At 35.5% G+C, this 13,284-nt stretch overlaps 3 protein-coding genes and 1 long non-coding RNA gene across 4 annotated transcripts; 2 read left to right on the top strand and 2 right to left on the bottom strand.

The window, feature by feature from the left end:
- Nucleotides 1-523: 523 nt before the first annotated feature.
- On the top strand, nt 524-4,596 carry LOC114526956 (T-complex protein 1 subunit alpha-like). Its single transcript, XM_028548503.1, has 10 exons — nt 524-626; nt 709-794; nt 1,841-2,067; nt 2,392-2,681; nt 2,807-2,933; nt 3,020-3,195; nt 3,422-3,545; nt 3,659-3,851; nt 3,981-4,144; nt 4,242-4,596. Exons 1-10 carry the CDS (start codon nt 545-547, stop codon nt 4,450-4,452), a joined length of 1,680 nt encoding a protein of 559 aa, XP_028404304.1. The 5' UTR covers nt 524-544; the 3' UTR covers nt 4,453-4,596.
- A 67-nt stretch (nt 4,597-4,663) lies between these two features.
- Nucleotides 4,664-6,916, bottom strand: LOC114526957 (enoyl-CoA hydratase domain-containing protein 3, mitochondrial-like). Its single transcript, XM_028548504.1, has 10 exons — nt 6,840-6,916; nt 6,618-6,733; nt 6,194-6,326; nt 6,034-6,105; nt 5,851-5,884; nt 5,695-5,779; nt 5,448-5,557; nt 5,284-5,342; nt 5,074-5,180; nt 4,664-4,959 (listed from the first exon to the last, which is right to left on the bottom strand). The coding sequence occupies exons 1-10, from the start codon at nt 6,894-6,896 to the stop codon at nt 4,842-4,844; spliced, it is 891 nt and encodes a 296-aa protein (XP_028404305.1). The 5' UTR covers nt 6,897-6,916; the 3' UTR covers nt 4,664-4,841.
- Nucleotides 6,917-7,659: 743 nt separating this feature from the next.
- LOC114526947 lies at nt 7,660-11,072 on the top strand. Its single transcript, XR_003687377.1, has 5 exons — nt 7,660-7,785; nt 8,223-8,308; nt 8,688-9,755; nt 10,137-10,219; nt 10,751-11,072. It is a non-coding gene; the product is annotated as an uncharacterized LOC114526947 (long non-coding RNA).
- A 240-nt stretch (nt 11,073-11,312) lies between these two features.
- LOC114526914 (40S ribosomal protein S8-like) lies at nt 11,313-13,267 on the bottom strand. The gene is made up of 7 exons (XM_028548456.1): nt 13,214-13,267; nt 12,504-12,610; nt 12,325-12,424; nt 11,889-12,012; nt 11,760-11,811; nt 11,544-11,673; nt 11,313-11,466 (listed from the first exon to the last, which is right to left on the bottom strand). The coding sequence occupies exons 1-7, from the start codon at nt 13,215-13,217 to the stop codon at nt 11,357-11,359; spliced, it is 627 nt and encodes a 208-aa protein (XP_028404257.1). The 5' UTR covers nt 13,218-13,267; the 3' UTR covers nt 11,313-11,356.
- Between the last annotated feature and the right edge of the window lie 17 nt (nt 13,268-13,284).

Below are 13,284 nucleotides of genomic sequence, written 5' to 3'. Positions count from 1 at the left end.
GATGATTGTTTAATGACATTCGAAATATGCGTAGCAATCGTTAACTTACACCATTATCATCCAGGAAATCTGCGCAACAATTTTCTATTATCGTAAGCGTAAATTGAGACTTTCGAACCTACATTCCAAAAGGTGACAAGGTGACAGCCATTGGGCCTTGAGAGCTTCCTTTTATTTTATGAGAACGCCCTTCCTTATTCGGGGTAGTTTTGTAACTATATTTAGAAATATAGAGGGATGTTTTGCTTGGAATTACTGTAACAATGAATTTAGAAGAATTAATCCCCTGTGTCAAGGGAATAGGGTAAAATACCCTTATGTCCTATATTTACCTCAGTGAAACAAAAGTCGTTGCGTGACTGGAAAAGGTTTTGGTATATTTTCATTGCGCATGCGGTAATCGCAAAACCTGAACAAACAAAGTGTTCTGTCTTAGGTAAGTAGATATGAAGTATCCCGACTCGTAGCGCCGCTCTCATTTCGCGCACTGCACGGCAGGCTCGTTTCTTTTTCACATGTGGTTTTTTTGTGCTGAAATTTCAAAATGTCTAGTGCTCCAACTGCAGCCGAACTTATAAGCGTTGGCGGCGAAAGAACGACCGGTGCTTCGGTCAGAACACAAAATGGTAAGCATCCAGTCTTGTGCTATCCCGATCTCGGGTTTTTGTTGCTTGTATAACTTTGTTTTTTTGTTTTTTTTCTACGTAGTCATGGCTGTGTCGGCTATAGCAAATATTGTCAAAAGTTCTTTGGGCCCGGTGGGGTTGGATAAAATGCTCGTAGATGATGTTGGGGTAAGAATAAACTAAAGAAAGAAGTCGCTTAAATGTGTTTTAGTGTACAAATTTGTACAAATTCAGTTCAGGTTGATATCATGCAGTTTAATATAAGTTATTTCTGTACAAGTACAAGTATTTGATGTCGCATCATTTGGGCAGGGCGGGTTTTCCTTTCGAGTTTTTTGTTTATTCAATGTTTGTCATACCTTTTGCATAAGGTGAGAAAATATTGAAATCTCGTATTAAAAACAATTCCCAGTATTTACATTTCACTTAATACTACCAGGGACAAGGTGAAAAGTTTCCAGAAAACTTCAGGTCTATATTTTCTGAGGTTTATTGATAAAATTTGCAACAACATTTTTGACTATCTTTGTTTCATACCATGCCTTGTTACAGTAAAATACCATATACGTACAGTAGACCTGCTCCACTCTGGAACCGTTCAGGGTTGGTAAGTTACTGAATAAATAAGCCAAACATTGTTATTGGTGGCACTTTGATTTCCTTTGTTTTAAACAAAGAAAACAAATGTTATGTTAATAAATTTGGCTTATGTATTCATAAAATCTACCAACTCTGGAACTGTTTGAGTTCTTTCCTTCATACATATCCTAATAAACACAATTGTCCACCATTACTCTGGTTGATTAACATGTTTCTGGCCATTAAACACACCAAACTGGCTTGTCTGCTCTTATTTCAAATAGTTGATTTGTATTATATGTTGGTATTTTTAAAAAATCATCCAGCGAAACCACTCCTGTTTTATCAAAAATTTTGGAGCATTACGGACTTTTACGGTATTCTTGTTGTTCCAATATAACCAGAGAGCAGCGTCTTCAAACAACTTAGCATCAAATGTGGTATAACAACTGCCTAAAATAGACAAAACACTTCTCGACGTTTCGACCTGAGGGCCTTTGTCAGGAGAGTCATGAAAAAAAGGAAATACTAACTCTCCTGACAAAGGCCCTCAGGTCGAAACGTTGAGAAGTGTTTGTCTATTTTAGGCAGTTGTTATACCACATTTGATGCTAAATTCTTGTTGTTGCTTTTAGGATGTGACTGTAACCAATGATGGTGCTACCATCCTGAAGTTACTTGAGGTTGAGCACCCTGCTGCAAAGGTTTTGTGCGAGCTGGCTGACTTACAAGACCAAGAGGTTGGCGATGGTACAACTTCGGTTGTAATATTAGCTGCTGAATTGCTAAAAAATGCTGAAGATCTGGTTAAGGCTAGAATTCATCCTACCTCGATAATCAGTGGATACAGACTTGCATGCAAGTAAGTTTGTTGAAAAAGTTTGCTTTATTTTTTGTAAAATCATCCTCGCTAGAGCTTAGCAATCGCTGAAGGTCTACACAATTTAATTTTGTTGTATCAAATTCACTTCTGATCTATGAAATGTATTCTATTATTGATAAAGCTGTAATTGTATTGGCTTTAGTTAATTTGTTCTCTATGAACATTGCATTGTATGTACATAATGGCTCAATATTGGACATAAGTCAACAGACTATAACATCAGAAGTGAATTGGATCCAATAAATTGAATAGTGAGCTAGAACAGACCTTAATACATCAAGGTGAACATAATTTTTTCAACAGGGAAGCATGTAAGTACATTAATGAACATATGACCATTGGTGTTGATGAGCTTGGAGAAGATTCTATTGTAAGTGCAGCAAAGACTGCTATGTCTTCTAAATTGATTGGGCCAGATGGTGATTTCTTTGGTAAGATGGTCGTTGATGCTGTCATGGCTATAAAAAGGGAGACGAAAGGTGATGTAAAGTATCCAATAAAGTCCATCAATGTACTAAAAGCTCATGGAGCCAGTGCTCGAGAGAGTATGTTGGTCAGCGGTTATGCTTTGAACTGTACCATTGCATCACAAGGTAAATAATTTCTCTGGTTGTTAACCCATTCCCGGTAGCTTACAATCCACCCAGATCTGCCCTACTTCGGTAAACGAATTATTACCAACAAAATTATCATCTTTTCTCTCACCATTTTTTTCTAGCAATGCCTAAGAAAGTAAGCAATGCTAAGATTGCTTGCCTGGATTTTAGTTTACAAAAAGCTAAGATGCAACTTGGTGTGAGTGTTGTGGTTGAGGATCCTGATAAACTTGAAGCAATAAGAAAGAGGTGGGCAAAATTTGTTTTCATTTAATGTTGGGTTTAGCAATAAATGCAAGCCTGAGTTACTCAAGTCAAATTTTGATGCCTTTTAGAGAGTCTGACATAACTAAAGAAAGAATTGAAAAGATCCTTGCAACTGGAGCAAATGTTGTTCTTGTTAGTGGTGGTATTGATGATCTTTGTTTGAAATATTTTGTCGAAGCTGGGGCGATGGCTATAAGACGTTGTAAAAAACAAGATCTTAAAAGAATTGCACGTGCAACAGGAGGTGAGCTGCTCATAGATATCAGTAGTATGACTTGATGGATTTACTACATTCTTTCAACAAAGGTTTCATGTCTTCTTGATTTTCTTTTTCATGCAAAATTTATGCACAAAGTATGCTTAAACTGTATGAAACATGGTAAATTATGTGTGGGTAGTTGGATTAAAGTTATTTTTTCAGACTAAACCAGAAGTAGCCTGCGAGCAAAATGTAATGTTATCTTTTCTAGCAACAATGGTGCTGACATTGACAAACTTGGAAGGGGAAGAAAGTTTTGATGCTAGTATGTTAGGACAGGCTGAGGAAGTTACACAGGAGAGAATCTCTGATGATGAACTTGTTCTTATCAAAGGGTAGGTTTGCTGATTCAGATGAGGATGCTGGAGCCATCCATTTAGTTTTTTGTTTACTATGGATTAATTCACTAAAGTTTTATAGTATTTAACCTTACTCTTATTTCATTCAGTCCAAAAGCAAGGTCTGCAGCATCTATCATTCTTCGTGGAGCAAATGACTTCATGTTAGATGAAATGGAAAGATCGCTCCATGACGCATTGTGTGTTGTGAAGCGTGTTTTAGATTCAAAGAAAGTTGTTCCTGGAGGAGGGGCTGTAGAAGCTGCTCTATCAATATACTTAGAAAACTTTGCTACCTCTCTTGTAAGTTAAAATGCAATTGTTTTCTAATAAAATGAGCTGGTGAAAAGTGTTATCCTCCTATGTAATGAAATTTTGACCTATGGTATGACTTGCTTCTCAATAACTTACTGATTTTTTTGTCAATTCTAGGGATCAAGAGAGCAGTTAGCTATAGCAGAGTTTGCAAACTCACTGTTAGCCATACCAAAAACATTGGCTGTAAATGCAGCCAAGGATTCTACTGAATTGGTTGCAAAACTTAGAGCATATCATAATACATCACAAACAAACAACGATAAAGTGAACTTTAAATGGTAAGTTTTGTCATCTGTAAAAGGAATTTTGTGTTACCTGTGATAGCTTTCATCGATGAGCTAATACTACAACTTAAACCTTTCTATTTTTTAATAGGATGGGTTTGGACCTAGTTGAAGGTACCATTCGTGACAGCAAGAATGCTGGTGTACTAGAGCCGGTGGTTTGCAAAGTAAAGTCCCTTAAGTTTGCTACAGAAGCAGCCATAACTATTCTACGTATTGATGATATGATAAAACTGGATAAAAAACAAGAGGAACCAGCTGGTAGGTCTTATCAGGATGCTGTTCGTGGAGGACATCTTTGAAACAGGTAGAAAACTTAGAAGTTATATTGAAATGTAAATGTTGATATCTCTGCAGTGATTGCATTAACAGAAAACTTAAGAGATCTCCTGAAATATTTTTATGTGAGCAATATTTAAAATAAGCATAATAAAACTAGAACCAAATGTCTGTTTTTCAAACTTACATAATATAAGTGCAAAATAATGAAAACCAAGACAAAATATTGAAATCAATGCTTCTCCATAGAGTACATTAGTCCATTAAAGGCATGCCATATCATTTATACACACATGTTAACATTTTCATACTACCTACACACATAGGTATTGTTATAATTTATCATTTGTTCCAATCTTTGTTTTTCCCAATAGTTTTATTATATTTCCATACACTAGCTTTTATATTTTTATCATTTGTTCACATCTTCGGCATGAGTCCATTTAGGTTTTCGTTTTTCAATGAAGGCTTTAATTCCTTCATTGCCATCTTCCAATTTTAAATTATCAACCATTACTTTGCCAGCTATTCTGTAACAAACAGAAATTAAATCATTAGTAGTCTCATGGTCTTATTACATGCAGGTCCATTTAAACTGTTTGGCATAGGTATGCATTTAGAAAGTGAACATTAAACCACTTTACCGGTACGCCTCGTCTCTTTCTTGTGTGATCTGTTTATAGTAACATTTCTTGCCTATGGCTACCACAGGCTGACTTGTTGTGCAAATCTGCTCTGCTAGTTTCATTGTCTGAAGATAAGAGTATTCAATATTTATACGTTTTAAGAGTATGCAATATTTAAGTTGGCCAAAGTCCTTGCACAAATGCTTTCACATGCAGATTTGTGAATACCTCTGACTCCAAGTCTTCCTCTGGGACCACTTTATTGATCAAACCATAGCGGAATGCATCTATCGATTGCAAGATTTATGTATTCATAATTGATAGAAAATTTGTGCGCAGCATGTCTCTATACATTGGAATTGGAGCCTTGTGAACTCCAAGTAACACTTTACCTTCAGCTGAAATTGGTTTTCCAGTGAACAGCATTTCCATTGTGATTTTATGAGGGACAGCTCTGCCAAGAGCAACAGCTGGCGTTGAACAGAATAGGCCAATGTTTACACTGCATAATGAATAGGAAAAGAGTTGGCAATGGTAGTCCAATATACGTATGCATTTTTTTCTGTTTTGCTTATTCACAATTGGAATTGACTATAGGAGTTTTACATCTCTTTTGTAAGCTAAGAAAACGTTTCCTACCCCGGAGTAGCAAAGTGTGTGTTTGTTGCAGCCACAGCCATATCGCAGCTGGCAACTAGTTGACAACCAGCTGCTGTTGCCAAACCTAGTAAGACACACAATATCATTGAAGGGTAGAAATTGATTTGTAAATTTTATCAATCAAGCAATTAATACCTTTCACTTGAGCAATAACTGGTATTGGCATATCCTGTATGAAACAAAATAATTTGTCAAGTGATACATCATTTGGCAAACACTACTTGGTTACTTAACCAAGGTGTAACATATTACAGAGTCTGAGCTGATTGTTAAAAATATTGTGAACAGTGGCCAATTTTACTTTTGAAATTATATTACCTGTATTAGTGACATAACTTCGCTGCATTTGTCAAAAATTTCTTTATGGTATGAGCTTCCAGTCTGCCTAGTCTGAATGCAGAGTTGTACTTAGGCAAGTTTCATATGGAAATGCTACATTAATGACTGCAGAGTTTTGAAGTTGTTTAAATTTTTATACCAGTTCCTTCAGATCATGACCTGATGAAAATACTGGACCATTGGCCGATATTATCACAACTTGTGTTTTTCTTTCGACATTTTCCAACAAGTTATTTTCAATGCATGACAACATTTCGAGTGAAAGTGCATTTCTAGAAACACGGAAAATACTCTTGTCTATGTTTTTATTAAACCTGAATGACATTGAATGGTATCGGCAAATTTAAAAGCTTTGTGGACCAAGGGATGTAGATGTACCTAGAAACTGGGCAAAGGAGGTAGGGGTGGTTTTAAAGTCACTTCAACTCCTTCCCTCCCCCACTCATGTGGTCATGTCCAGCTGAATTTATTAGAGGTCATTTGTTTGATAAACTGCAGTAAAGTCACAATTGAAATTGTAACAAATTAAATTTATTACTTTTGTAATGTAACAAGTTATATACCTTTTCTTTGGGTTATTTAAAACAATTTTTCCCACTCCGTTCTCAAAGCTGGCAAGAGTGAGGGTGGACTCTTTAGCGTTCGCAGTAAATGCGCCACTGAAACTTCGGCTTACAACCTGGTGTTTTGAAGAAACAATTTAAAACAATTAAATACGAATTAGTATAACTTGCAGCTAAAAGGCTTGTATGCACTTTTCCGCAGCAAAATTTACAGATATTTACATTGCATTTTCTTGAATGTCTTAAAAAAGTTTGGACAATATAGTTGAGGGTCGCCATTTTATTTTACATAACACACACTAGCAGGGGGGGGGACATGTTCATTGTATAAACATGATTGGAATTGTTGGAATTAGTTTCACTTTTTGCGTTTAAATTTATGGACATCAGTACATTAGTCATTTTAATGACATTAATTTTTAATTCTTTTCAAATACAAAGACCCAATCTTTCTACACAACTTTGTGGCTACTTTTAATTTTGAGAAAGTAAAAAAAATGTTATTTTTGTCGCCATTTAGTTAAGTGGTTAATGGTAAAATATTTAAACTCCCTGTTTTTGTACCCACCCGCTAGGGAGGGTGAATTAGAAAAATTTGGAAAATGTAAATTGTTTGTTTGTTTTTACTTCTTTTTATACTAAACAACTTTGATAAATTTACAGCCAGTCTTTTGGTGGTTCGGAAGTTAGATTACATTTGTGCATAAATTTCATTTTATAGTTTGTTTTCTACTTTTCCAATATGCATTGAGCAAGCACAGTTTGCTCCCGTTAGAACCATAGTCCAATTATCAAGCAGTTTCTGTATTTCTGGTCAATTTTGAACAGAGAATTTCGCGAGTCCGCCTCCACGGCCCCCTACGTCATGTCATTCCTGTACTAAGTGTACTTCCTTGTCAATATTAGAAAGTCAAATATTTTTTAGCTGTTGCATGGTAGTATTATACTGCAGCTTGCGAATACAGAAATCTATTTGAAATTTCGAGTACAATTTTCAATTTGATACAATTTGCTTCTTGCGAAAGAATTCGGAATATCTACAATGGCTTCTGACTTGTGGACGTTGCAAAACCCTGTCTTTGCGTTTTACTCGTTCTGTGCCTCCGTATTGCTGTTCAAAACGTTAATTATGTCCATTTACACTGGACGTACAAGACACAAGTATAAGGTAATACTTTGAATTTGTGTTGCATTTGAACTATTTTATGGCTGGTATAAATGATATAAATCTATGAAAATTTCTAAGAATACTCAACTATGTCAAAAATAAGCCAAATATAATTTATGCCAAACACAAGGACTGCTTTATATTAGGAGAGCTTAAAATCTTAAACTGAGCAGAGTTTTAACGGTTTTAGATGGATTCCATTTGTGCTTTTATTATGCAAACCATCAATATTTACAACAGAATTTAAAACTGATTCAATATATTGGTAATGCGTCAAAGCGATACGTCGTAAACGTTTTTAAATTGAAACAGCTTGAGTCCAATGTTGATATAATTTTGCCATATTTGCGTATTCAAATTCAAAAGGAAACAACATTGCCTCCACGTTTAAGATTTAATGGCTAGCAGACTTTGATTTTTGAACCACTTATGTATAGAGCTTTTCCTGGCCCGAGGATAATGTGATGCATGGAATAAAAGAAGAGGTGAAGCCACCTCACCCTGCTGTGGAACGAATTCGCAGGTCTGTTGTATAAACATAACAAGTGCTTAACTGGTGGGCGGGAAAAGGGACCTGCAACATTTACATTAATGCATTCACAATTAGACTATTAGAGCATGGGAGGAATGCACGAGGGCTAAACTTGCAAGATGGTGTTACCATAGACAATCCAGAAGAGTGAGAAGACAATGTCTTCTGGATTGTCTATGGTATTACCAAGAGATGACTTACAAGGACATAAGGTGCTCATATACAGATTCATATCTACACTTCCAAAACTGCTTAGCTAAATATTAGGTAGAAACGTTTCATATAATCAATTCTCACACAACTGTTAAACCCCAGTAGAAGCAAAATAGGCAATCAATACTGCTTTCTGTATTTATATTGTGTTTTCTAGTTGTCACCGAAATGATCTTGAAAACATTGTGCCATTCTGCATAATTGGTCTTCTTTACACCTTGACAAATCCCTCTCTGCTGACAGCGAGGTTACTTTTTGGTGCATATACAGTGGCTCGTTTATTTCACACAGTTGTCTTTGTGAAGCTACATCTGCAGCCTTATCGTGCCTTTTCCTTTTTGTTTTCCTATTTCATTACTTTTGTTCTGCTCATTTCCTTTTTTATACATGTACTGAGTTATATCTAGTGTAGCTCTACTGCTACCAAATTACTGTTGAGTTCTTGAGCATGAATATACCAAATGTTCTTCGCTAAATGAAAGTAATTTTTGATACTTAAGATCATGATAATTAACCTACTGGGTTTTCTATTAGGGGGCTAATTTAATTAGATCAATAAAATCATTCATAGTTTTTTCCAAAATCCAGAGAAATTAGGCGATGAAATGAAGACATATCTTAGACAATAGTATATTAATTTGATATTAATATTAATAGTGTGAGTACTAATATCTAGAGATTTTTGAAATAGATTTATTTTTAGTAATCTAAATATCTAACAATTGAAATACCAATGTGTTCTATTTTTGTACCCACTAAGGGAGGGTAATTTGGGTAAAGTCAATAAAAATTTAAGTCAATACAGCCAATAAATATTTAAATTCACCTCTGAAAATAGACATTTTATTTTAAATTCCCCCTCACTTATCAACACTGAACAGCTGTAAACTTTTACAGCCAATCTTTGACGTTAGACTCAATAGACTGACTGACTAAGTCATTGCGTGATGCATGCTGTGGGCATCCCCCCCACACACCCTCAGGGTAAATTTTGAAGTACACGCTCTTTGGACCTTTGGTCTTAGTTCTGACACTATAATTTGTAACTTTTGGTTGTAAATTCTGTCCTCTGTAGTATATAAATTGTTTTCTATTTACGATGGCGCAAGATTTGTGGTCGCTGCAAAACCCTGTTTTTGCTTTCTACGTCCTCTGCTCTTCCGTGTTGCTGTTCAAAACATTGTTCATGGCCATTTTGACTGGATATGTGAGAATAACGTACAAGGTAATGCCGTCCATTTTTTACCATGTGCATTTCAAGTCTTTTACAAGACTGAAGAGTCTGGTTATAGATTTATTTGCCAGGTTTCAATATAAAAGGGTGGAAGGCATGCAACTATAACATGTGTTTAAAGAAAGGAATAAGCACACTTGCTTTCAGCCTTTAAATAAATCTGATTATTGTTAGAGAAAAACTTTATAATAATTTACGAATTAGCTACAAATCAGGGAAGAGGTCTGCACTATAAAGTTTAAGCCTTGAAGTCGAGGTATATTTATGCCTAATGGAGTCTGGGTTAATTGATCCCAAAGCTTTGCTGTAATAAAAATATGTTGTGAATTTATTTAAATGCTAAATGACCAGAATATTGTTATTTGTATGTAGAGCTATTCATGGGCAGAAGACAATGTTTCTGCAGGAGTTAAAGAGGTTAAACCAGAACACCCTGTTGTGGAACGCGTGCGCGGGTTAGTGAAATATCAGATTAATACTGGTTCAATGGGTTGGGGGGGGGGGTTCGGTGTAATTGATTAGAGACAGGGTTGACTAAAGATGGGGCAAAACCGCATAAGAACTTATGCTTTAGATATTGCAATATAGGTATTCCATGAGACAGTTTAGGTATCTTATATATCATATAGATATTGCTGCTATCAGTGTTATGCACTTAAGTCATATAATTCATGCATGTTTATCAGTTTATTTGCTAATTTATTTGCTAATCTCTTTTAACATGGTGACAACAATTTACAATATAAGTTCATTTGATAAGTTCAGTACCACATTTAATGGGCTCCCATGGTTATTTATAGCATATTATTGTTATAGCTCATAAGCAGGTTTTGCAGATAGGCCAAACAACATTACACTAGTTCTTTGTTTTCTTTGTTTTCTTGATAGCACTAATGACAATTTAGTCCTCAAATATTTGCATATCTAGGGTTAGGGTTCTCTGCACATAAATCAACTCTGCTCATAAATCATATTGTGTTTTCTAGATGCCATCGGAATGACATTGAAAACAATGTGCCATTTGGTATAATCGGTCTGCTTTACACCCTGACAAATCCATCTGTGTGGATAGCCAGGTTACTGCTTAGTGGGTTTACAGTGCTACGTTTACTTCATACAATCATCTTTTTGAAGCAACTCGGACAACCTTATCGATTCCTTTCCTTTCTGTTTGCTCTCATCATTAATTTTATAATGCTTATCTCTGTTTTCATACATGCACTGCCACTGATAATCTAGTTTTGAAATATTTTGCTTTCTGAAATCACATCTGAAATTGCATGTATAAACGTGATTACATACACAAATATTGTGGGCTAATTTTGTTTAGAATTAGTTTTTATTTCAAATATAATAAAGGATGCAAACATGCAGAAAAGTGCTTGTGTATTTTCTTTATTTAATACAGTTCAACATTGTCCATATAGTTTGGACAAACTCAGTTTAGGGTTTGTTTAGCTATTAACTTCTTGGCTACCATCACTTTAATTATATTGCACTCTGCAGTTTCTTAAAAGCAGCCTGCAAAATTAACACAAATACACAGTATGGTTTCAATTTATTTATTTTGTTTTGAACAGCATTTTTACAATCTATTTGCTCTTCTTTGCTCTTATCTTTTTGACGTAGAACTCAAGTTCTTTGCCTTCCAAAATATAACCATCACATCTACCACTCTGACCAGGTCTTGAAGAGATACATGCTACAAATAGTTTAAAATATACCAATGTTAGGACCTTGCCAAACCTACAAAAAATGTACTGCAAAAGTGCTTATTACCATAAAGCCGTCCAGTCACAAACTGTTCATCAAGACCAGGCGTAACTTTAGCAGTGGCTTTCCGTCCTTCCATCTTCTTCTCCTGATGTTTCGACCTCTTTTTTTGCAATTCCTCTTCTTCAGTTTCCGTCTAATAAAAAAATGTTTATCACCATTTCAAATACACCAGTAAACATCATTGCTCTCAGAACCAGAAGTGCAAATAGAAATTCCTACCAATTTTGTTCCCTTCTTCCTTCCAAGAGGGGTTGCATAATGTGACTCATACCTAGAAAATAGTTAAGAACTGGTCAGGGTTTATAACTAAGGAACAGATTCCATTGATAATAATCCTTAATACCTTACCATTGTCTAAAGGGATTGCTATCAACTTGAACGATGCAGTTCTTCACAAGAGTTTTCGTTCTCACAAGTTCATTGTTGCTTGCGTTATATACAACATCCATGACACGGGTTTTTCTGGTAATGCCTAAGAATTCAATTAAAGCTTGCAAGTTTAAACCGGTTATCAGAATTAATTCAGGGGAAAAGGGGTCATTCCCAATTTGCTTTCTATTGACATCTCTAGGTATGCTTTTAGCAATAAAAGGGTATCCAAAGGTACCAAGTTTCACTATGGCAATCAGAGTAACTATGACTTTAAAAAATCATATTTGAAGCTTGAAGACTATGACAGTCTCAAATTTCCTCATACATATAAAACAAGGTCATCATTTTGCCAAAATTTGAAACTTTTAACTGTATTGGCCAGAATATCATGGTGCATTTCATCTTCACTCACTTTCAGATCCCCAGGAAAAGTTGCCATGGTCGAGACGTAAAGCTCTGAACTTTCTATTTCCACCCCTAGTTCTTACTGTATGGATTCGTTTTTGACCAAGCTAAAATACCAACACAAGCATAAGTTATGATGTGGAGCTCTATGGTGGTTTGAAATGGGTGTCACAAGGGTTGTCAAACCTTGGTGTTGGCAGGTGGTCGACCAAGTTCGTATTTTCGTTTTTTTCTAATGGCTTTCTTCTTGCCTCCGGTTGCACGTCGCTTGTGCCAGTTATCACGGGAGATACCTGTACATCACCACAATCATATTAACAATTAGAGAAACCCAGTTGAAACCAGGTACCAGAGAATTTCGGAGAGTTTGCAGACGTTTGATATTGTAAAGATGTCATGTAACTCATGTTTATAAAATCATGGGTTATCTATTTGCAGTCTCTCGTTTGAGAGAGACGGAAAATCAGAGTGCATAGAGTTATTTGTTGCTTATTTGATGTGAATTTTTTGTGAATATACTGTATTTAAAATGCAATTTTCGAGATGAACTTGTCTCATTCTGTTTAGAAATTTATGCAGGAATATGGTTCCACATAGTTAAATATTAAACTGCATCAAGAAAAACATGCATTCTCCGGATATTTGAGGGGAATAACCTAATTCAACAATCAGAAATACGCAAAGGATTTATCGCGACGAGGATCACAAATTGTAAGACCACAACAAATTGTTCAACTTCGTAATTTTGTTTTCCCGAAAAATTCCCTAACAAAGCTCACTGTTCCTAATTATTCATTATTTAAATACGGCTCTGTTTATCAGAGAATGCGATTTATATTTCGTTTCCCTTGGGATTCAAACGGATTGTTTTTGACCATCAATAACAAAAAACTTACCCATGTTGATCACTGGTTCGAAAAGAAAGAATTTTTGACCGGGATTTGGCTTTTGGCTTCGGAAAGCTGGG

This window comes from Dendronephthya gigantea, unplaced genomic scaffold, assembly GCF_004324835.1.
Source record: "Dendronephthya gigantea isolate DGI-Jeju-01 unplaced genomic scaffold, DenGig_1.0 000042F, whole genome shotgun sequence".
Classification (NCBI taxonomy): domain Eukaryota; kingdom Metazoa; phylum Cnidaria; class Anthozoa; order Malacalcyonacea; family Nephtheidae; genus Dendronephthya; species Dendronephthya gigantea.
The sequence above is the reverse complement of the archived record's forward strand: the minus strand, read 5'-3'. Positions and strand labels throughout refer to the sequence as shown.

Excerpts from the sequence above, each read along its gene's own strand:
- LOC114526956 (XM_028548503.1), top strand. The coding sequence starts at position 545 with ATGTCTAGTGCTCCAACTGCAGCCGAACTTATAAGCGTTGGCGGCGAA. Across the intron at positions 795-1,840 it reads TGCTCGTAGATGATGTTGGG|GATGTGACTGTAACCAATGA; the intron begins GTAAGAATAAAC and ends TGTTGCTTTTAG. Across the intron at positions 3,852-3,980 it reads AAAACTTTGCTACCTCTCTT|GGATCAAGAGAGCAGTTAGC; the intron begins GTAAGTTAAAAT and ends TGTCAATTCTAG.
- LOC114526957 (XM_028548504.1), bottom strand. The coding sequence starts at position 6,896 with ATGGCGACCCTCAACTATATTGTCCAAACTTTTTTAAGACATTCAAGA. Across the intron at positions 6,327-6,617 it reads TTAAATAACCCAAAGAAAAG|AAATGCACTTTCACTCGAAA; the intron begins GTATATAACTTG and ends CCGTGTTTCTAG. Across the intron at positions 5,558-5,694 it reads ACACACTTTGCTACTCCGGG|TGTAAACATTGGCCTATTCT; the intron begins GTAGGAAACGTT and ends TTCATTATGCAG.
- LOC114526914 (XM_028548456.1), bottom strand. Across the intron at positions 12,013-12,324 it reads CTTTTCCTGGGGATCTGAAA|GCATTACCAGAAAAACCCGT; the intron begins GTGAGTGAAGAT and ends TTGAATTCTTAG. Across the intron at positions 11,812-11,888 it reads AGCAATCCCTTTAGACAATG|GTATGAGTCACATTATGCAA; the intron begins GTAAGGTATTAA and ends ACTATTTTCTAG.